Genomic DNA, 23,277 nt, shown 5'->3' with positions numbered 1-23,277 from the left:
TTTGCATAACTGAAGATTTTAAAGAATAAAAGTATGCATCTATTGGGTTGTTTATTGTCAAGTTTTCATAATGACAGTACCAATGTCAGATCTCCACATTTGAAAAGAATGAACAATAAGACATTGTACAACTAATTTGCACTAATGGGCATTTTGTACATTTTACAGTGATTTTCATTTGCTATTATTACATTTAATTACATGGTTTTGGAATTGCATGAGGATCCTCAGCTTTTAGCTATAAGAATTTCCATTACTAACTTCTACCTAATTTCCTTAACCATTTAAAATACGCAAAAGAGTAAGGCCTTTAAAAATACGCCTAGAAGGAAGGAACATCACCTTTGTGCACACTGAAGGTTAGATAGGCCAGGGCCAACCCAGCTAAGCATGAAAGCATAGCCTATGGCTAAAGAGACCTCAGAGACTCTCTGGTAGTTAAAGGCCTTAGAAGGTGCCAGGGATGAATGAGAAAGCCCACTAGGCTCCTTTATGGCCTGCTTCTGTGTTTTTTGACATTGATAGCAGGGACTGAGCCATCTCATTAACTCAATACAAGGATAGAACAGGAAGAAGGAATAATAATCTTACTGATACTCTAAGAGTACAAAGTGCATTCTGTCTAGAATCATGACTTCCTGCTATGTTTGAAAAACTAGGTGTTTGACAGCACCAAGGAGAAGGGGAGGGGTGAGCTTGGGCAGCAGCAGGAGGTAGAGAGGGAAGAGCAGTGGGATGCACCAATGTGTGCTCTTCCTTGATCACTCCCTCGCTCCTTGGGCCCAAGTCTCTAAAGCCACAGCTCCAGAGTTCTTCTTAGTCCAGGCTCAAAGACTATCCTTGGCTGTGGTATTCCAAGGGTACCAGACTTAGGTTTTACTGATGGCATTAAAAAGACTCTTGAGGATAAAGGAGCATGATCTCCCCCAAATAGGACATGGTGAGCTTTTATGAGGGACCTGCAATCATAAAAAAATCTTGCTACTGAGGCACCATGTTTCTCTTGAGTAGACTCCATGAAATCTACATCAGAAATACCACAGGTCGGAAATGACATTAGAAAAAAGTTACTGTGGTTTTTAATAATAAGCCAAATGAGAACTCTTACTATTGCCAATTTTCTTCCACAACTAGATGAATAGAGAAAGATACTTGTAAACATCAGCATTATGATTAATGGGAAAATCTTTGAAGGCCATAGAAACATTCTGACTGTAGGCATCCCTCTATTTGAGACTTTCCAGTGCATTTCAAACAAAGAAAGACCTAATCAGAACAATACTGCCTATTTTGGTATCACTGTAATACAAGGGTGTTGTAGTTATCTTGGACTTCTCATACTCTAGTAACTTGGTGCTCAAAGGATAAGGTACGCATTGGATGGCAATCAGAGTGCTCTGAACACTGTAGGGTCAAAGCTTTACAGTAAGACATTTGAAAAATAATTGTTAAGGACTGTACAGCAAACCACCACAGGGCTGGATTACAGTCCTCACATATACAGACAGTTATTAAAGTAAACTATGTTTTATTTTTAGAGTATAAAGTAACTACTTAGGGCCTATCAAAATATAGTAGTTGTTCTTTATACAGTTTACATCCGCATGCCACTTTAACATGAAATGTTAAAGTGGCATCCACTTGTGGAAGTACAGTGACAGTTGACCTACTTCCCCTGTTCATCAAGCTACTCAGTACTACTAGAGTTTTGATTCTATTTTCATTTTAAATTTTTATTATTTTAATACAGACTTTTAGTGAGAGGATTTGTCAGGCCCATTAGCTCTATCTTCTTTAATATGATTCATAACCTACACTGTCTCTTCTAGTCGTAGGTGTTATTTTTAATTATTTTGTGCTGATACAGGTGCTTGTAAGAAGTTAGGAGGTAACTTATTGGGATGAATTGGCTTCTTCATCATCCCTTTCTTTTTAAAAGAAACTGATTTTTACTACTTCACAAATAACAGTGATGCTGCAAAGTAGCGGTGGTGCAGTCAGCAAAGACCACGAAGCTGACTCTGATCGAAGGCGACTTTCTCCCTCGGCTCCAATCCGATGAATGGTTTTTTGTTTGGAGTATCTGCTATTCTGGCACTGCCCTTGTCTCCTATTTTTTTTTTTTCAGTTTACAACATTTCAGCTTTTCTTGAAAAACAGAAATCCAGTTGAAGAAAAGTTATAGAAAAACAAATGATAAATTTAAGCATATGGTTAATATTTTTAAAAATAGTTCTATTTTCCTTATTTATTGGCTTGCTGTTTTTCTCTTATGTATCTTTTAGGAAAAAAAAAACAAGGAAACTGAAATTACAGTGTTCCTGTTAAGAATTAGTACAATGACTTTCTGAATACAAAGTAGTTAAATTAATTCTTATTTGCAAGTAAAATTTATATTAATGTTCTTTATATTAAAGAAAAATCCCTGGTTATTATTATTATCATCACCTAGTTTCTCTTCATAAAGATGAAAGTTAGTGAAAAGAAAGACTTACCTTCACATCCCTGTGAATTATGTTATTATCATGACAGTAGCGCAGAGCTTCCAGTATCTGTCTCATGTAATGGCTGTAAAATACAAGAGAAATTGAAAACTGTAAAAAACTTCCATTGTTAAAAATTAATACGTAGTGTCTCTACTTTATAACTCCCACTCCCACTAACTTTATATTAGCTAGCCACAAACATCTTTCATTCGAGCAAACAAAACCTAAGGAAAAAGTTGAGAAACTTACATGCTCCTTCAAGGAACAGAATGTTCTGGGCTAAGTTAAAAGCATTCTGCATAATCAATCAACAGTAATAAACACACTAAAGAGGCACACTATGGATTGCTATGAAGGAAACTGCTGGGAGCTATCGGAATGATTCTGACTAAAGGGGCTGTGGCCCTCAGTCAGCCACTCAAAGCGGCTCTCTACCTGGTGTCCATTTAGGCAGGAGGAGAATCCATGTGATTTCTCTTTGTTACTTAATCATGCTTTACTTGAGGGGACTCTTGAACAAAGCAAGGCTATTTCTAGACAGCTAGGGTCTGCAGAGGCTTCCACCGGGTACAGGCAAAGAACAAAGGAGGAATTGATGTTTTTTAAAAAGTTCTAACAGGGCCAACTAGTCACAGTTACTATGGGTTTATATCTGGATGAGACCATCTGAAGCTGAAAATAAGGTAAGTTGAAAATGTATTAAACACATCCCTAACCTATTACAAACATTAGTGTCTAAGCTTAGTTTGCCTTAAGTATGCTCAAAACAATAACATTAGCCATACTGCATATCACTAGCCCAGGAAAAACTTGAAGAGTAGTTTCTACAGACTACATTCTTTTTTTTTTTTTTGGTTTTTCGAGACAGGGTTTCTCTGTGTAGCTTTGCGCCTTTCCTGGAACTCGCTTTGGAGACCAGGCTGGCCTCGAACTCACAGAGATCCACCTGCCTCTGCCTCCCGAGTGCTGGGATTAAAGGCGTGCGCCACCACTGCCCGGCGTGACTACATTCTTTTTATTCCATCATAAATACAAAATTGGGAAGTCAAACTAAGGCAAGACAGAGATGCCCTCCCCTTTCATCTCAAGCAGCCACTGTACAGAAGTGCTCTATTTCAATATTTTATTGTATACAGTGTTCACTAAACTTGGTTGTGCTTTCAGACAGTATATTTCTGACACTAAAACAAAACAATTTAAGTTAGAGCACTCACAAATGACCTTACAGGCATGTTTATGACTTAAGACAAAAAGTTTCCTTGCTTTATAACAGAAAGATTTCTATTAAGTATCCTCTTGTACACTACAGTATGCTACAGTCTAAAATTCTCATACAAATATCCCTCTATTAAACATATGGATTATTTTATATATTATAATAGATTACAAGTTTCCCTATTTAAAAAAATAGGAGACACAAGAGAAAAAAAAACGTAAACTTAAAGTAAGCTAGCTTTTTTTTCCTATACAGATCATCTCTCCATACCTGGGCCCTAAGCAGTTCTTAGTGTGATGCTCCACTGAGAAGACATGTAGGGGTTTGTCCGGGCCAGTGTAGCCTGCAATTAACTTTTGTTTAAGTCAGGAGGACTTAACTTACTGTTGGGGACTTTTACTCATTCAAAGTAGACCTTGGAGGAGCTGTGATCCCCTGAAATGGCTAACAACAAATGTCAAAGTGGTTTGAAACTTGCAGTAAAGTCATTATATTATAGTTGTTATTAAGTTTAGTCAAAGTTTTAAATGTCAATTGAGATGTCAAAATGGAGGGCTTAAATTAGGCAAAGTGGAAATGTATACACAAGAGCAGACTATTTTGGATACATAATACTAAGATAGCCACCTAAATTATCTTCAGCCTAAAGAAAATCCCTATCTTCTAGCCTTAAAAACCCAAAACGAAGTCAGTGACTGAGCATTTGAAAATGTGACTATCATTGTACTTCATTACTTGGCTAGATGAAGCTCAGTGACAGAGGGTTTGTGTAACATGAGCAAAGCTCTACATTTAATGCCCAGCTGCTAGAAAATAGTATTTGATTCAAATATGCATGCACAGCAGGATCTCTAAGTTATACAAGGGGAGAGGAGAACTTTTTCCTCTATAAATTCTCACATATCTAAACTAATAATCTTCTACCTCTTAGTCATGATCCTTGGAGGCTATGCATGGAAGAGAGTTGCTGACCCAACTTTCAAACCAAAAAATGTCATTTCATAAAATATCACAGTGCATATTTTCAGAAAACCAAGTGAATACATATATTTCCCTCAATCTTGAAGAATCAGAAAAAATGATAATTCTATACAAAGAAAGAACTGTCCAACAGCTCATTTACTGCCTCCAGAACAGTGGTTTTAACCTGCCGGTTGTGACCCCTTTGACAGACCTCTACCTTCAAAAACATTTACATTATGATCCAGAACAGTAGCAAAATGGCAGTTATGAAGTAGCAATGAAAATAATTCTATGGCTGGTGGTCACCACAACATGAGGAACTGTGTTGAAGTGTCGCAGCATTAGGAAGGTTGAGAAGCACTGCTCTAGAAGGAGGTGTTTTGAGGTTAAAGATGGTGGGTAAAGAAAGATAACTCAACTTACTCCTGTGGTTAACACTGGGTTAAAAAGTCTAAATATTTGCTGGGCAGAAGAGATCTTATCTCTGATATGTTCCTAGTTAAAGATTATTTACGGTAAATAGAACCAGGGATATTTGAGGTGTGGGCAGCTTCATGGAGAAGATAATATAAGCCAACCAACATTCTCAGGTATAAACCAAGGATGTTTCATAACTAAAATGCTCTCTGAAGCGTGTGGAATCCCACTAGCCCCTGGACCAGAGGTGTATTGTTAGTTTATGTGGGAAGAAGTGATGTGGGGAGCTCTCGATAGTCCAGGTCTCCCTCTGCCTCAGATGGGCCTTTTGGTTGTCTTCATCCTTCAAATCAGTTAGCAAAGCTTGCCACTAGGAAATGGACCACTGTGATTTTTAAGAGTTGGAGTCAATGTGTTAGCCTATTCCAGAACTCATCAGCACTGAAAGGACAGAGGCTGCCCCTAACTGGGCTGTGTTATACTGTGTTATACTGTGTATACTGTCATACAGATCTGTGCTTTGCTACTCTTCTTGAAACTCAGCCAGTTAGAGAAAAGCAGCTTTAGTCATTTGATTATTTAGGTCTCTAAGACTTGCAGCTGGACTCACTGGACTACCCATACAAGCTAAATTTCCTCATAGTAAAGCACAGGAGCAGAGAGAAGAAAGGAGTTAAAAATTACCTGGCAGAACACTACACACCATGACAAGAGTCTCTCTACCCTGTTTTTGATGTGGCCTAAGAGGGAACACAGCTAATGATGCCACCCGAGTCTCCCTGCTCCCCTTTTCATTGTTAGGGAAAACCAGACTTTAATAAGGTGTGTCCACACGTTTCTGAGCAACGCCACTTACTGGTCCCACTGGTGCTCTTTTCTGCTGCATTCTGAAGAGTTCCTTTCAGAAAACCACCATTTACCAACAAATATAAGTGGGTTTAAAACAGTCAATAAGCTTTCATCTTGATATATACACAAACGTCGACCTTTTCCGTAAGTCTCAAGACTGAGAGCGCCCAGAAGTCATTAAAGTGCATGCTATCACCTCTCCCTGCCTATGCCGAGACCCAGACCAACCGTAGAGCAGGACTGAAATGAAAGGAGACTGAGGTGAGAGGAGAAGGAGTGAGCACTAGGACGCCAGGTGCTCCAGCAAGGAAAACAACCACCTCCCTTCATCGAGGAAAAGTGCAAAGAGTACAAATTCTCAAATTTTGATTTTCTCACTTTATGCTGTTCTTAATAACTGTACAAAAGACCATTTGACCAGCATGCAAGAGGTCCTAGGTCCAGGTCAATGCTTGGTGATTAAAAAATATATAAAAGTTTCCTTGAATTCTTTCAGAAATGTAAGAAGTGTATGTGTGTGTGTGTGTGTGTGTGTGTGTGTGTGTGTGTACGCAAAAGTCTGAGAGTTCAATTTACTTTAACAAGGTACTTCACCACAATGCTACAAAAAATCAAGATAACACTGACTGCTTGGAGTACTGGGGCATGCTTTTTACTTTGGAAGCACAACAAAAGATGACAATTTAAAAATTGTGATATAAGCTCAAAAATAGAAGAATGGGACTTAAAAACACCTAGAATGTGCTTTAGAGAGCATGATACACCAGACATTTAGCTTTCATTCTACCATATGTTAGTGATACAAGTAAAAAGTATAGTTAACATCGGAAGCCTTCTTTTTCCCAGCTCCAGGAGTACAAAAGCAGCAGTTCTCTCACACTGCCCATACTCTTGTTCTGTGCTACAGTCACATGCACTTCATTGTCCACATTGGGGCCCCTTGCTCCTCAGCCAATCCACACAGGACTAGATGTTGTATTAAGGTAGTTACATAGTTGTTTCTAATTATGTCCTTCTAGGATAATATAGTTATAAAAGGAATGAAAGGAAACTTATAATCACTTGATGTAACTGTTTTTCAAATGATAAAACAGTTCAATAAGTCCTTATAGGTTTGTGAGTCTGAACCCTTTACCATATTGTGGCCACTGACTGAGGAGAATGCTCGAGCTCATGGATCAAATCAGTAACCTGCCAGTGCATAATTATGCTGTGACTGAATACAACCAAGGCAGAAAGCTGTATTGCTTTAAGTCTATAAGCTAGTGCTGTAGTGCATGCATGACTACTATCATTTTCATTTTTACTTCTCTTTTGAGTCATTAAGATTTTATGACTACTGCTCCACTTAGTATAACAGTCATCGTTTGGTTGAGAGACCACATATTGGCCTGAAGCAACATATTCAGCAGAAAGATGGTGCTTTTATTTTTGTTCCTCTTATTCTTCTGCGCTTGCCTCAGATTAACCGATCACATAATAATCTAAAATCACTAGAAAGCAAAATAAAGAACTAATGAGGCACAATTTGCCAAACCTTCAACCTTAAGTCTACATGGTTTCTGGGCTACTAAACCCCTTTGTAGAAAGTCACTGGGAAGGGGTAAAATAGGAGCATTTGTGTGCAAAAGCAAAGTCATGTTAGCAGATGCTGTGTTTGCCATTCATTGCACATTTCCAGCTGCTGTCAAGCTTCCACACACACTGAAGCAGCTAAGTCATCTGCGGAGGCATCAGCAGTGTGCTGGCAGACAGAAGAGCTGGTTCCTTCCTGGGATTTCTTGGTCAATTCTGCCTTTTACTTCCACTTTACTTCTGGGGATTAGATGCAGATTACGTACCTGGCTACAGCTTCACTGTACACAAAACCAGCATCAGCTCGCTTTACAATTTCAAAACACAGATCTGCTCCATCCATACTGCAGAGAAATGTGAAAAAGAATATTAGAAAAGAGGAACATCAAAGACAACATTCTAAGTGAACATATTATTGTTGGGAGCTGACTGACTACTGATGATTGTACATTATTTAAATCCTCCTCCTTTTAATGAAAAGCACACACCAAATGTAGAATGCATTACAACCGCCTGTTGAAAATCTACAGAAAAAGAAACGTTTAAGGAGATTAAGCTAACGGAAGTATCAAATAACACAAACATCACAGTAATGAGTCTCAGAAGAGAGCAACTCTAGAGGTGGTGGGTGTAATTTCTGAATTAAATTACCAATCTCTATGTCAAGTAATGTAGTATTTTAAGAACACAAAGGTTTCTTTTTTATATATAACATTTTGCAATAATTATCACCAATAAATGGGAAATTTAAGTTACATTCTGTGAAAAGAAAAATTAATAAGCCAATACAGAATTTATTTATTTTACCTTCCATTACCCAAATCAATTTCTATAGATACATTCTAACACACTTTTTTTGCTTTTTTTTTTTGTTTTTTTTTTTTGATGTGATGGTAATACCCTGTTACTACCTTGCTCTAAAACTTAGAATAATTTTCAATTTCTCACCTTGTAGGTGAGATCGCTTTGACCTAATCTGCCCAATGACATTTTAAGAAAATCAAACTGTCATAGACTGATCTTATTATTACTTTTTTAATATGCCATTTCCTTTTCCTTTTTCCTGGTATATGCTTCTGTATATACTGTTTTTCATATTTAAAACCTACCTTAATTCAAATTTTCATTCAATTCCCATCTATAAAGAAAACTCCCTCAGTGATTACCAGCTTTTAATTGCTAACAAACTACAGTCTGCATCATAACCTTTAGGCTTTATGCAACCTAAGCACACACAAATGTACAGATACATACATGAAACTCATGTAAGATTACTTATATTAAAAATTATTCAACTATTAACAGCTAGTATTTTCAAATGCTTCTAAAGTATTTTGAAATTCTCTAGGTCAGTTTTCAATATAATTATTGCAAGTAAAATACTGAGAAATATAAATTCCTGGAATGGAAAGTCAAGGCACTCACACACAAGTATTAGGAGATTTCATGGGAAACAGTCTGTCAGATTTCCTTTCATACTTATAACTAAGCGCCCCAAATCAGTCTGGTTATGTCCATTGCTTTTCCCAATGACTATAGCTACACCTATTGGATATGCAAAGAACAAGTGTACACTGTCACACCCTACAACAGTCCAACAAGAGTATAAAGTCCTAAAAACCAGTTTATACTTTCAACACATTATAATCCAATATTCAGCAGAAGACTGAGCACACAGAACTTAATCAACAGTTGGTTACATCATTTAGATCTTAGTGTGGTTTATGTCAATGAAACATTCCCATATTTATATAAGGCTTTTACATGTCATACTTGGGCATTTTTCAATGTCAAGTTGGATTATTTAAAATGTTTATTATGTAAAAAATTGTGGTTTTGTTTTGTTTTGCATCCCCCTCATGCACTTAAGGCTTGTGAACAACTCTGATCATGCCCTAGAAGAGAATTCTTGAGTGGCAGCTGCTAGGTCAAGGTATTTACCATAATGCTTTTGCTAGCCATACTGCCAGGCACCTTTTAACAGTTCATACTGTTACTGTGGAGTGTGAATGCCTTTCCTCTCCGATGCCCTCACCACAATGACTACTCTTTTTCATCTTGGCCAGAGAGGAGGAAAACAGTCATTCACGCTTGCTTTAATGTACATTTCCTTGATTACTAGAAAAGCTGAGTGTTTTCTTCATTTCTTTTTACTGTAGGGTGGAAAATGGCTGCAGTTTAAGTTGGTTAGTTGATCTATGAGAACTAAAAAAAAAATGAAATCTCATAGTGAAGAATTTCTTCTATTTAGGCATTTTCCCTTCCCATTGAAATTTAAGGATAAGTGCCATTCAAAAAGTTGGATAGAGGAGAAAGCCCAATGGAAAGCATAATACAGCAATAAAGATCTTGGGCAGGAGACGGGGAAAGGAGATGGTGGTGGGGAGGTGGCAACATGATGAAAAGCTCAAGTCTAAGAAGGGAACTATTCTGTGACACAACCAGGAATCACTCACTGACCAGTGCTATAGTTGCCAGCACTATCAGTCTGTTCCTCTCTGTTCAGATCTGAAATACTAGTACCTCCGGTGACTATCCTCACACATCCACATCCACACATAGGCATTGGTTTTTTCTGGTTTCTGTTTCCTTCCACTGACTGCTCTATTCTTGTATCTAGTATTAGACAATTTTAAATACTGTAATAGCATACTGTAATATTTGGCAAAATTAAGTTTCACATTATCTTTATGAACTTTTTCTCCCAGTTAAACATTAAAACAATTTTGTGAAATTGTAAAATATCTTTATATTTTAGCTCAGATGAAATTATTTATATTAACTTCCAGAATTTAATATTTTCTAATATTTTTATCTTACTTCTTTTCATATATACATTACAGTTTTAAGCTTTTTTTATATTGATTACAAATAGTGATTATTAGTTTCTTCCATAGGTATTATATCTCTATATAGCTAGTTCTCTCTTTTCCCTTCCTCCCTCTGTTCCTCCCTCCATCCCTCCTTCCCTCCTTTTTTTTTTTTAGTTTTTCTAGACAGGGTTTCTCTGTGTAGTTTTGCGCCTTTCCTGGAACTAGCTTTGTAGAACAGGCTGGCCTCGAACTCACAGAGATCCGCCTGGCTCTGCCTCCCGAGTGCTGGGATTAAAGGCATGTGCCACCACCGCTTGGCTCTCCCTTCCTTCTTTAACTATAGTGCTGAGGATAGAACTCAAGGCCTCACACAAGCTAGTCAAACGCTGAGCTACACCCCTAGCTCTGGAGTTTTAGTTATTAATAAATGAGGTCTTTTGAACATTAGATTTTTTTTTAATTCAGAGATTTATAACCAGGAGCACTGAACAAAATCACTGGTGTAACTTTTAAAATGTTCAGGCATGTTTTAGGAAGGATTATTAAGAAAGAATAATGACCATGAAAGTACCTTTGTATTATTAAAGCCATCTGATTATTTATAACATTAATTGATATTAAGTTTAAGCAATGCACTAATTTTAAGTTTCATGAGATACAGAAGTAAAAACTAAAAATATTGTTATTTATGTAAAATTTATTCACCATATATTTAATCTATACATATTCATAATATATGCAATGCTGATATAATAACCTTGAATATTTTAGACAAAACTGATGATTTCTTTCCTTTGATACATTATTTGAAAATATAATACTTCTAAAAACAGTGAGAAGGCTTCTTTTACTGCTCTTCTCTTTGGTTTCCCATCGTGGGGTACTTATTCAGCAGTTCATGAATTTTCCAAAAGCATGCTTTATATTTTCCTAGTTGTCTCCTAAGAGAGTGAAATGAGAGGGAGAAGAAATCTCGTATGGAAAAGGATGAGGAGGGCTTCTGTACTGCACGTGGAGAGAAACCAGGGGAGGTTTACTATAAATCATAGAAAGTGATGGAATTACGAATGAATGACTTTAACTGCTCTTTCTGTCTGTATGAATCAAGAATTATTCATATAATTAAGAAAACGATCCAGAGGCAATGCATCAGACAAACAAAATAGGTATGATTGTGTGTATATTGAACAGGATGAGAATCCGTCACTCCCAATTCTGCCATTCTGGCCTAAGGATGAATTTGAGCTGAAAGTACAGCATCATACATTATGATTTCAGAGCCATGTCAAATTGTAGTAGCAATTCCTACATGTCTATAGTTAGTTTCTGCACCTCTCTCATAGCACACCAACTTGTAAGAGTCATTTGTATGCAAATGACTCTTTGAGGAACACTGTTATATAAAGGACAGACAAAATTTCTCTGACCAGCATTTTCTTTGAAGATGACAAAAACAACTATACAACCTAGATGAAATTAGAAAGCAACATTTTACATCTTCAAAGAACAACCAGCACAACAAACTGAAAACAGAAGAGATGAGACATGAGCAAGAAGAGGTGCTTCTGCCCTGGGCAGTGGGTAGTGATGGCATGCAGAAAGTGAGCTATACAAAGGAGGCAGCTGGAGGGGGGGCACCTTTGGGAAACAGCGAAGTGACAAGGTCCTGATTCTTCTGCACCTGGATGATCTAAGAGCACAGACTGAACTCTTGTTTGGCAGATGTCTGAAGAGCTTGCCAAAGGCTAAACAGCTGTGTTTTGGAAATGGGGAGATAAGAGTACATTCTGGTGTGACATACTGGTAGTATAGGAAACACCTAAATGCTTATTATTAATTACTATGTAGGTAAAAGGTGAACCTAGAAATTTCATCGAAAGCAAGCACTCAGAGTATGTTTCCTGATCATAATGCAGTTGTGTTAGAGGTAAATTAATAAAACAACAATAAAATCCCCCTAAAACTTGTTAGTTGAAGAAAGTATGCTCAGTAACTTATCAATCAAGGAAAAACTCATAATGATAATTAGAAAATATTTCTAACATTGACAATAAAGAGTAGGTGTCAAAACTTTTGTAAGATTGAGGTATCAGCCTGGTTGTGGTAGTGTAAACCTTTAATCACAGCATTCTAGAAGCATAGGCAGATGGGATTGCCATCAGTTCTAGTCAACCTGGTATATATGGTTGAGTTCCAGCATTACATTTTAATAAGTTGGGGCATAGTTCTAATCTTACAGTGTAATAAGAAGGCAATCCATGTAACACACACACACACACACACACACACACACACACACACACACACACACAAATATAACTTGGCCTTGGAGAAACTTTTCTTTAGTCAGCAAATTCACTGTTCATGGAAAATACATCAATAATCAATATAACCCTTCTGAGAGACTTTATAGTGCTTGCCAAACTATTTAAAATATATCTCGTGTTTTTTATTAATAAGACCCTTTAAGATTCGTGCTACACACTTGACTTACTTAATTTTATTCTAAAGGGAAGAATTAGGGATCTCTCCCAGTTTTAATGAGAATGGTTTATCATAGTTATTAATAATAGGAAGTTGGAAGCAACTGAAATTCCAGTAATAGAAGAATGCCTATATAAACTCACAGTGGGGAATATTAAATGATGTTTTATATTGTTGACATAAAGATGTTCATAACATAGTAAGACACATAAGCAGATATAGGTATATGTATGCACAAGTACCCAAGTTGCTGGATAGTAAAAAGCGTATTAAAGAGTGGACAGGATGATGCTTGAAACACTTTGCTTCCTTTTACTTCTTCATAAACAAACAGGTAATTATCACATGAAATCAGGTCTCATCATTTAAAAATGTAAAAAGATTCCTTCAGGACAGTGTTAAAGTAGCCCTTACAAAACAGTTTGAATCCATTAATTTGTGACAATGATCTTATTTTGTTGTAATACAACAATTAAGCTAGTATTCAGTGCATAATTATGTGACGGGCATTTTCTAGGTGTTTTACATGCACTAGTTTATTCACTGGCTACAGGAAGTCTATTAGGTAAGGTAGTGCAGGCATCCCCATTTTATTTAGGAGAAAATTGAGAAACAGCTCAGGATAAGTGAAAGGTCACATGGTGCTCTTTCTCTCTTTAACTTTTCAAGGCAAGAACTTACTATGTAGCCCTGGCTGGCTTTGACCTCTGATAAGGTCAGGATTCAAACTCAGGCAGTCTGATTTTGAAGTCTATGTACTACTCCTGAAACTGGTTAGGTTTCAAAGAGGAAAGCATCCTAACTCTGTGCACCATTCATTTTCATGCCAACTACGGAGGTCCCATGATCTAGATCACTGTGTTGAGCACATGGAGTGGGGTGGGGGTGGGGTCTTCAGAATGTCTGCATCTGAATGGATGCTCCCCATCCCCACCCTCCTAAATGACACATGTAGGTGCTATTATTGCTGATATCATTTAAACGAGTCCTCTACATCTCTACATTTAATAAGCCTTTGTATGTGTGTGTGTGTTGATCTTTTAAGACCAAGGTCTTACATTGTAGTCCATGCTGGCCTAGAACTCACAGGGCTCCCTCTGACTCAGTTTTTTAAGTGTTGAGATTATAGGTATATGCCACTATGCCTGTCTAGTATGCTTGATGATAAGTCCTGTAATCCTTGCATATATAAACTAATCTTTTGATTAAGATGACTCTTAATTTTGTTTTATTTTTCCTAAAATTTACAGCTTTGTTTGTGGTACTGATTTGATATCTTTATAAATGCTGCATAACCAGTGTCTCTTCCTTATTCTTTTGGCCCTTGTTATGCCTCTGTCTAGGATATCCTCTGTCTAATTTTATATATGTCTGACTTCTACACCTGCACCAATGCCCTTCATCAACTTCCTATGAACCCTCCTGTCTATCACAGCTCCCAACTCTTCTCTCTACTGAATAAGTGGGCTTTAAGAATCTGGACCTATGACCATTTAGATCCATACTCCCAGTTACTTTACATGTAAGTAAAAAAAACCAAACTCCCAGTTATTTTACAGGCAAGCACCTGTCTGTTCTATATAACTGGACTGTAGCAACTTTGAGGGCAAAGCGAGTCTTTTATCTTCATTATAAAACCCATATATTAGTGGTTATTTATGAGCATTTATGGGGAATGAGTTTATTTCCAAAAGAAAGAAATCACACACAGAAGCCTTTTTCACTCTCCCTTCATCTATACCATATTCCATAACAGGGAGGGGAATTTAGCCCCATTCAGAGTACAATTAGTAAGCACTTACTACAGGTAGAGAATAGAAAGACCAGTTTCATGAATTGCTTATCTTTTAAGAGCCTACATCATTGAAAAGGAGATAAAGAAGGATGAAAGCAAAACCAAACCAAAGGTGAGTGCATCTTTGAGTTCTGATGGAGGGAGATACTCTATCTTTGAAGGATTCTGAAAGTTTCTATGAAGTAGGCAGCCTTTGGGATGGGTTCTGAAGAAAAGAGGTAGGAAGAAGATGAAATAAAGAACAAAAGAGTGCAAGAATGGAGCTAAGAGGGGTAGTTTAGAGGAAGGTAGTGTCTCAAGGCATTTCTTCTGCTAAACAGGAGACAATACAGCCTGGAAGGAGTCCCAGAAATGAAGCAGCATGTGAGGTAGGTTTGTGGTGGATAAGGAAATGTATGACACTATAATATGAGATAAATTCTCCCTTCCTATGGATATTGTAAACAGGCCACAATCATATTCTTTCAGTGTGAACCTAGGCAGAGACCAGAGAAATACTTTGGATTGTCAATGAAAAAACACCATCATGCCAATGGAGAAAGGTATCACTCACTGGAATGGGAATTTAATGGCTTAATAAAGCAATTATGATATAGTTAAAAACAAGAAAATAATTTAAATATAACCCCAAGTGCCTATTTGCCAGTTGTATTTCTTTTGGTGAGAATCATCTATTTTTGTCCTCACTTACTTGTATATGAAGCATAATATCTTCCCTTTCTTTTGAAAATGATTTGTTTATCCAGTGTCTTTCATTGGAGTGAACTCTATGCTCAATGGAATGTAACTCTTTTATATTAATACTGAAACAAATTAATTTTGTTTCTTTTTCAGTTTTAAAAATCTATTGATGTTTTCCTTTGTTAACCTTAGTCCATTGAAGTTTTAAAAGCTAACCTAAGATCTGTTAAACAATATTCTATTTCTTGTTGGCTTTTTCTGATTAGTTATACAAACTCAATTCTGTCTGTAGTATTCCTATTCGTGTTTAGGGGTAAGGTGGGATTTCTGAATTGCTAATTTTCTCTTTAATTTTCTGAACTTTATCACATGTACTGTTCAATGGTCTCCTACCAAAAGGGAATGCCAATACTGCCTAGCTGGGAGCTCTGGTACATCTACTGCCCAGTGTAGCCTTTCATAGCTTTATGGATCTGAATGTTTGGTGGAACCTAAAAAGAAGACCCCTCTGAGTGGATGTTGATGATCAGGAAGTGTCTAAAAGAGCTTCTTCTCATAGATGATGGAAGGAAAGAATGTACCAAACAGGGCATCAAGTGAGGGTAAATGGACACAAGTAGGTGGAACAGCAAAGGAAGGGAATGCCATGGAGGGAAGGCAGGCTATACAAATCCAACACATTCTCCTCCTCTGTACTTTGCTAGTCCATCATGGTACACATCCATACTGTTTTAACACATGTCACAGGCAGCCTTCCTTAGTTTAGGCCACCCTTAGCATGTTCTGGGCACAGAAGTGTGCAAAGGAAGCCTATGTTACCCTGCGTCTGAGAATTTAAAAGCTATAGAGGCAATGTCTTGCTTATCCAAAGTACTCAAGTGTTTCGGATTTCAGAAGCTTTTCAATTTTCAAATAGCACGGGAGCATGCACGTGTTCAGACATGCACACATGCACAACCACACATTCACACACACACACACACACACACACACACACACACACACACACACGCACACACACACACACACACACACACACACACACACACACACACACGCACACATCTTGGGATAGAACTCGAGTTTAAACACAAAATTCATTTATGTTTTACATATAAAGGCCATAAATATCCTGAAGGTAATTCTATCAAAATTTTCATGTGCCCACGTTTTTACCGTCATCTGTCACATGAGGTGAGGTATAGAATTTTCCACTTGTGGCTTTACTTTGCCATTCAAAAATTTTATATTTGAGGGTATTTTGGATTTTTGGATCAAGGATACTGACTGTCCATCAAACTTACAAACCACTAAACATGTTCTATAAGGCTGAGTGTGGTAGTGTACAACTCTAATCTCAGAACTCAGGAGACAAGAGGGGCTCTGAGTTCAAGATCAGCCTGGCCAGGGCCACATAGTGAAACACTGTCTTAAAGGGGGGAGGAAAAAAAAAAAGAATGCCACTAAACATTTTCTAGGTGCCTTGACAAACTGCAAACAGATTTTCAAAAGTACTTGTAATTCTTGTATTCCTCACAATTCCTCACTAGAACTATGTTTGATAATGGTGCCTCCTAGTGGATTAAACAAAACAAAACAAAACAAAACAAAACAAAACAAAACAACAAAAAACAAAACAAAACAAAACAAAACTACTGCTTCAATGGACCGCAGAGCATCATAAAATAGCAGCAGCAGTCTTCTGGAGTATTAGCTCTTCATGGTTCCATACCTCTCTAAAGTTCTGTGAATTTCCTAGTCAAAAAAGGTTGCAGATGGGAACTACCGTCCCTGTTCGATCATATAGCAACTTAACTGTGTGCTCAGTGTTCTCATGAATCCCCACAGCTGAAAACCCATCTCCCCAATCTTCAGGTATCAATGACAATAGTTACATCACAGAATTTTGTTTTTTGAGACAAAGTCTCACTCCTCAGCCCAGGCTGGCCTGGAACTCACTAGGTAACTCATGGTTCAAAGCTACCGTTATTTCCAAGCTATCTACAGATTTCAACTATAACACTAAGTGGCCTGAGTTACACTTACACACAACAGTGCCTAGAGTCCAAGGTCCTTGAGTCTGTCTTTTCTACCCAGTCCTCTTCCTATAAAATTGTTTTCTTTTACCATAATTAGCTCTAAAACATAATCATGTAAACACCTTCCATGCAACTGTTCACCTACTGTGTACATTGGCTCATTCTAGTTTAAACACTTTAAGTTTCTAAGAGGTCTTAAGGGCTGGGACAGAACCCCTGCCACCCCAAATCAATCACAATCAATGCACCAGGTTGTTTCCAATCTCATCTAAATTGTTTGTGTGGTGTGAGCACATATGTGCCTGTGATGTGTTTGTGCACGCGCGTATGCGCGCACCTGTGAATGCATGTGTGGAAGTCAGAGACCAATGTTCAATGTCTTTCCTAATGGCTTTTCACCCTGTTTTTTGAGACAGGGTCTGTCATTCAACCTGGAGCTCATAGATTCAGCTATACTGGCTGGCCCGTGAGTTCAAAAGATCTACCTGTCTCTGCCTCCTGAGCACTGCGCTTACAGACATATGCAACCACACTGGCTTTTTCACATGGTTCCTAACGCAGGCACTATCTCCCCAGGTTCCTGAATTCTTATATCTGACGTGGGTGTGTAGTATTACATGGATAGTCTTAAATAATCATGCAGTTAATTATTGGTTTTCTTTTTTGACAGTCATTTGCATACTGAAATCAAACCAGCTGGTTTAATTCTTACTTCTAGGAATTTCTTGGCTAAAATGAAATGTTAATGTTGGTACTTATAAACCTACAGGTGTACAACTATAAACAAAAATAAGTACAAGCATTGGTATCTCCTTAAGACTGAACTGTTCTAACTTGTTAAGAACAAAATGAAGCCACTTCTATGTCCTAAGGAGGACATCTTATATGCCTGTAAATTAATTATAAATTTCAGGCATTATGAAGCAAAAAAAAAAAAAATGAGCCCTTGAATGTTCAAGTAACATCATGGCCAATTTGCAAACAGCAATGAAACTGTTTACATGGACAAATATAAGCCAGCAGTTAACTAAACTGATCCTTTGAGTATTACAGGAACACACAGAAACCTAAATTTATTATCCTCATATACTATAATTTTTATATTAGTCACTCCTCTGAGATTAAAATACTGGATGTTCCCGTTAAAAGCAGGTACGTTAATAGCTAATACCAAAGATTTATGGAACATTTAACTATATCCCAACCACCATTTTAAGTGGCTTGTAAGTATTAATTTGACGCCCATAACAACACTAGGAGACAAATACTATTTTGCAGGTGAAGAAATTGAAGCTTAATACAAATGTTATGTAATTTGTACAAGGTCACATAGTTACAAAGTAGTACAGCAAGAATTGGAATGTAAGCAATGGGATTTGGGGTTCTGAAATCTTAACCTCTAATCCTGAGTCACTAAATAGCATTCATGACTATGGCCATGAAGATAGTATTTAGTATAGTGATCAAACTACTCTTGCATTTCATTTCATTCTCACAAGTAGTCAGAGTAAAAACTGAGGTGCCCAGATATACAATGGACCCTGTGTCAATGGTAGTGACTCCTATGTTCTATCTCTAACTGCGGGCCAGACTCATAAGGTGGCTTGTACTGGACAACAATAGGTGTGTGTTCTACAGTCAGCACAAATGCAAATGACCCAGGTTGAGCTAGTGATTCTTTCACTTGGGACCATTTTTGGCTATTATTTCTTTAGTAAGGCCTTTCCTTTTCATCATTCCCTCTACACTCTACTTCTAGAATTCCTATTCCTAAGGTATGTTGGATGTTCTCTAATTGGCCTTTGTGGCTCTCAGTTTCCCTTTTATACTTAAGATCTCTAGCTAACTGCTCTTTGTTTTCTCTTGTTTCTTCAATGGCTCATATCAGTTCCAAAGACAGAGACAGAGTGACAGATACACACACTGTATGTACATATACCATACACTCTCCTAAGGCTTTCCCAACATTTACCAAATAGTCTCTTGTTCTATGGTTGTTATTCCTTCAAAGTTCCCTTTTATATTATCTACATTTTCTTGAGCTCAAATTTTTGGAGACTTCAAAATTCCTTTTTCTATTATCTACATTTTCTTGAGTTCAAATTTTCCATGCTGAGAGTTTTGTGATGTTAGCTTTGTCTTGTGTCTTTTAATGTGAATACTCATCTTAAGTGGAGATTTCTTTTTCTTCTGACCCCTTGAACTACTCCTTCATATCTGCTGGTCACAGTCTTTCTCAGCCATTCCAGCAGGCTCAGATCTCCATCCATCTCTTGACTTCACTCATGGGCATGACTCCTGTTCCCTCTTCCCTGTAGGAGCTTTTGGTCTCTCTTACAATGAAGAAGTTGAACTCTAAATTGTATTTTGCATGGACTTCTTGACTGATTTTTGTTTCAGCTGTCTGCTACTGTTTTTCATACTGAATTTAGAGGTCTCTCTCTTTCTCATGTACAAATCTTATTATATTATTACTGTGGTGAAATTGTTCTAATGTGCTCTATCACCTATACATGAATATCCTATCTGAAGCAAGCAGTAGTCTTTGAAGCTCAGCATTCTCAACCTCCCACCTGGTTCCACTCCTAATGGCACATTCGGTACTCAATTTTAGTATTACATACTCGTCAATCTCTTCCATTAGAATATTCAGTCCATGTATTTAAGGACTTAGAGTTGCTCACTGTTAAATCTGTAGTGCTTAGAACAGTACCTGGTACACTGCAGGCATTCTATAAGTACTTGTTGAATATATGGATTAAAAACCTTGGTAACATGGAATCAAAAGACATAGACATAGCATAGCAATTATGAGTGGGGCCCTAGAATCAAACTGCCTAAGTCAGAATCCTGGCTGCAGCACATAGTAAACTTGAACAAGCCACAACTTTATAATTTTCATTTTTTTTATCTGCAAAATAGACATTGCAGTTAAAGTCAGTTGCTTATTAAGAAGACTTAAAAGACAATAAAAATATAATATGCAGTATGAAGTTGTACACATTACTGATGGTTTTATTATTACATGTTCAAACTTATCTCCAGTCATGTTCTTGTCTTATACTTTACTTCAAAGTAAGCTCTACCATTACTAGAAATGCCCCAAGCACACACTCTGACTCACATTTCTGGTCATCCTACATGCTTGCTCTCCCGGCTGTAATGCCTATTTCTTTTCCCATGAACGTAGTCCATCTGCCACCCACAGTCTATTAAATTTATCCATCCTGCCTGCCTTGAAAACAACAGTGGGCTTTGATTTGCCCTGGTTTTACAAAGAAAATATTCTGAATTCAAAAGACGTCTATCCATAGTAGACCAGGTGAATAACTTAGGGCACTAAATACTAGAAATCAGATAAGCTATTCGTATTTTCTCTCTGTATTTGGAATGTGAAGTAAGAGACGCTTAAAGTAAGAGACTCTTAAAGATACTTATGCTTCATTGGGCGGTGGTGGCACACACCTTTAATCCTAGCACTTGGGAGAGAGACAGAGGCAGGTGGATCTCTGTGAGTTCCAGGACAGCCAGAGCTGTTAAACAGAGAAACCTTGTCTCAAAAAACAAACAAACAAAAAGGCAAAAAAAAAAAAAAAAAAAAAAAAGATACTTGTGCTTCAAGGTGAAGAAGATCTGGAAACCGGGAAACCTGTTTGAGGGCCAAGTGCAAGCCCTTTAATGTAAACAGCCAAAGCTGGTCTTTCTAGAGAAAAGTTAATGCAAAGCTGCCCCTCCCCACCTCCCAGAAGGGAGTAGTAGCTTTGGGTTCTGTGATCTTCTCTGCCCTCAATCTGCATCGACCTAGCCTCATTCTGCTTACCTTCTCTAAATTTCAAGAGATATCCATGTTTTTATATTTTTGCTTAGTTTGTCTAGTTCATCCCTACCTACCATTACCACCTGGCAAACTCCTGGTTATCCTTCCAAGTCTCAGTATTGCCTCTTCTATAACAGCCACTTATAAATCTCAGTATCTGCCCAAGATCTCTATGTTCCTAATCCACGTGTTCAACTTCCTGTCATTTGGATGTCTCACAGAGACTTCAAGTTCAACATATCCAAATTGTATCACCTACTTCTAGGACTGCCCAAGTTAGTCAAAGGCACCACTATCACATGCCAAATACTCAAGTCAGAGATGAAGAGTCAGCCTTGGCTCCTCCTCTTTCCTAACTGCCTATATCCAACCATCAAGGCCCACTCCTAGTTTCTAAGTACCTGCAGGCTATATTCACTTCCTGTACTATCTAATTGACATTCACCTACCCTGGTCACCAATGTAACGTCCATACTTAACTACTTCATTGTCTCCTAATTCTCCCTACATCCAAATGTGTTCCTCCTAACCTCACAGCCACACTATTTCTAAAAAGTCCTTTTAAAATGGTAATCTGAGAATTTTGTGATGGAATCACATCTTTAGGGTAAAACCCTGAATCCTTGCTATGTCTTAAAAGATCGGTCAAGATCTTGTGATTGCCTTGATCCCCGAATGGTGTGCTAGAGAACCAGGGAGAATATACTAAGGACAAGTAATACTTTTAAGAGCCTGGCAGAAAGGAAGAAGAGTATAGTTTTTACATATTTTACTAAGGTTCAATGATATTTGAACATTTAAAGTAAACAATGGCAAGATTACAGTTTTCTTGGATTCAGTGGTCATATAGTGACAAGAAACCCACTGTAATTAACAACATGTTGGTCAAGTCCATAGATATGGATAAAGTCCATAAAACACATCATAATTTATCAGTAACCATCCTTGTCCAGACATATGCACATAAGTACAACAGTTTTATAATGAGGTAAATATATACTAGGTAATATGACTGAAATTTAACTCAAGTCTTTAATCACAATGTAAAATCAAAGCTTACATTTTTCTACAATGCTGGTGGTATAATATTTATGGAAGGAATTTGACATCAGCACCAGTATGAAATAAAGCCTGCATAATGCTATTTATGTAACAAAATAAAATTGGAAATATTCCAGATATCTCCCAACAGAAGAAAGGTTTAATGACTATTCTGTATCACAAATAGAATACTAAGCATGTATAAATAGGAATGAAAATGTCTGCCTTCTACTATGGAACCTTCAGCATTTCCCACACTCTTAAAATACAAAGTCAAGGTATTATATCAAGCATAATAGAAAAACAAAATAAATTTAGGTTTCTACTAGGGCAAGGAAGCAAGTGGGCTGAAGGGATGAAAGCTGGATCTTTCTGATTGAAGCCTATTCCTTAGCTGGATTTTGTAGCCATGTAAATAACCTAAAAATAAAATTTAAGTCAGAAGGAAAAAAGGTAATCCCTCCAATTACAAACAAATGGACATAAAATTCAAATAAGACTGCTAGATTGTATCAATGGTATTAGTCTAGCTATAACATTATACTACTTTTGCAGAATGCTAAGTTTTGGAGAAATGAGGCAAATCTACAAGGATCTCTCTCTCTCTCTCTCTCTCTCTCTCTCTCTCTCTCTCTCTCTCTCTCTCTTTCTTTCTTTGACAAGATTTCTCTGAATAACAGCCCTAATTGTCCTGGAACTCATATTGTAGACCAGGCTGGTCTCGAACTTGGAGATCTGCTTGCATCTGCCTCCTGAGTGCCAGGATCAAAGGCATGCACCACCATGCCTGGCAGGATCTGTCTTATTTCTTATACCTACATGTGAATCTACAATTATCTCAATAAAAAAATTTAACCAAACAACTTGCTGCGCATGGGGGCGCATGCTCTAAATCTCAGCATGTGGGTGGTAGAAGCAAAGGCAGGCAGATCTCTTTGAGTTTGAGGCCAGCCTGGTCTACATACAGAGTTCCAGGCCAACCAGAGCTACATAGTGAGACCTTGTCTCAAAAAAACAACACTGTCCCCAACAACCAAAAACCAAATAATTCTAATCTGATCCACATCAAGTCTGTGGCATAACCACAAAGAGTAGATATTT

The 23,277-nt window shown here is 37.5% G+C and overlaps 1 protein-coding gene across 3 annotated transcripts in view; it reads right to left on the bottom strand.

Moving 5' to 3' along the window:
- The window catches only part of Cask (calcium/calmodulin dependent serine protein kinase), a 338,698-nt gene that overhangs the window by 162,508 nt on the left and 152,913 nt on the right, over positions 1-23,277 (bottom strand). For all 3 annotated transcript variants that reach the window (XM_059249986.1, XM_059249987.1, XM_059249988.1), the window contains exons 4-5: positions 7,773-7,850; positions 2,496-2,568 (exon numbers count right to left, since the gene is read on the bottom strand). In XM_059249986.1, coding sequence (XP_059105969.1) covers positions 2,496-2,568; positions 7,773-7,850 — 151 coding nt within the window. The remainder of the gene's footprint in view (positions 1-2,495; positions 2,569-7,772; positions 7,851-23,277) is intronic.

This window comes from Peromyscus eremicus, chromosome X (assembly GCF_949786415.1).
Source record: "Peromyscus eremicus chromosome X, PerEre_H2_v1, whole genome shotgun sequence".
NCBI classification, from domain to species: domain Eukaryota; kingdom Metazoa; phylum Chordata; class Mammalia; order Rodentia; family Cricetidae; genus Peromyscus; species Peromyscus eremicus.
The sequence above is the reverse complement of the archived record's forward strand: the minus strand, read 5'-3'. Positions and strand labels throughout refer to the sequence as shown.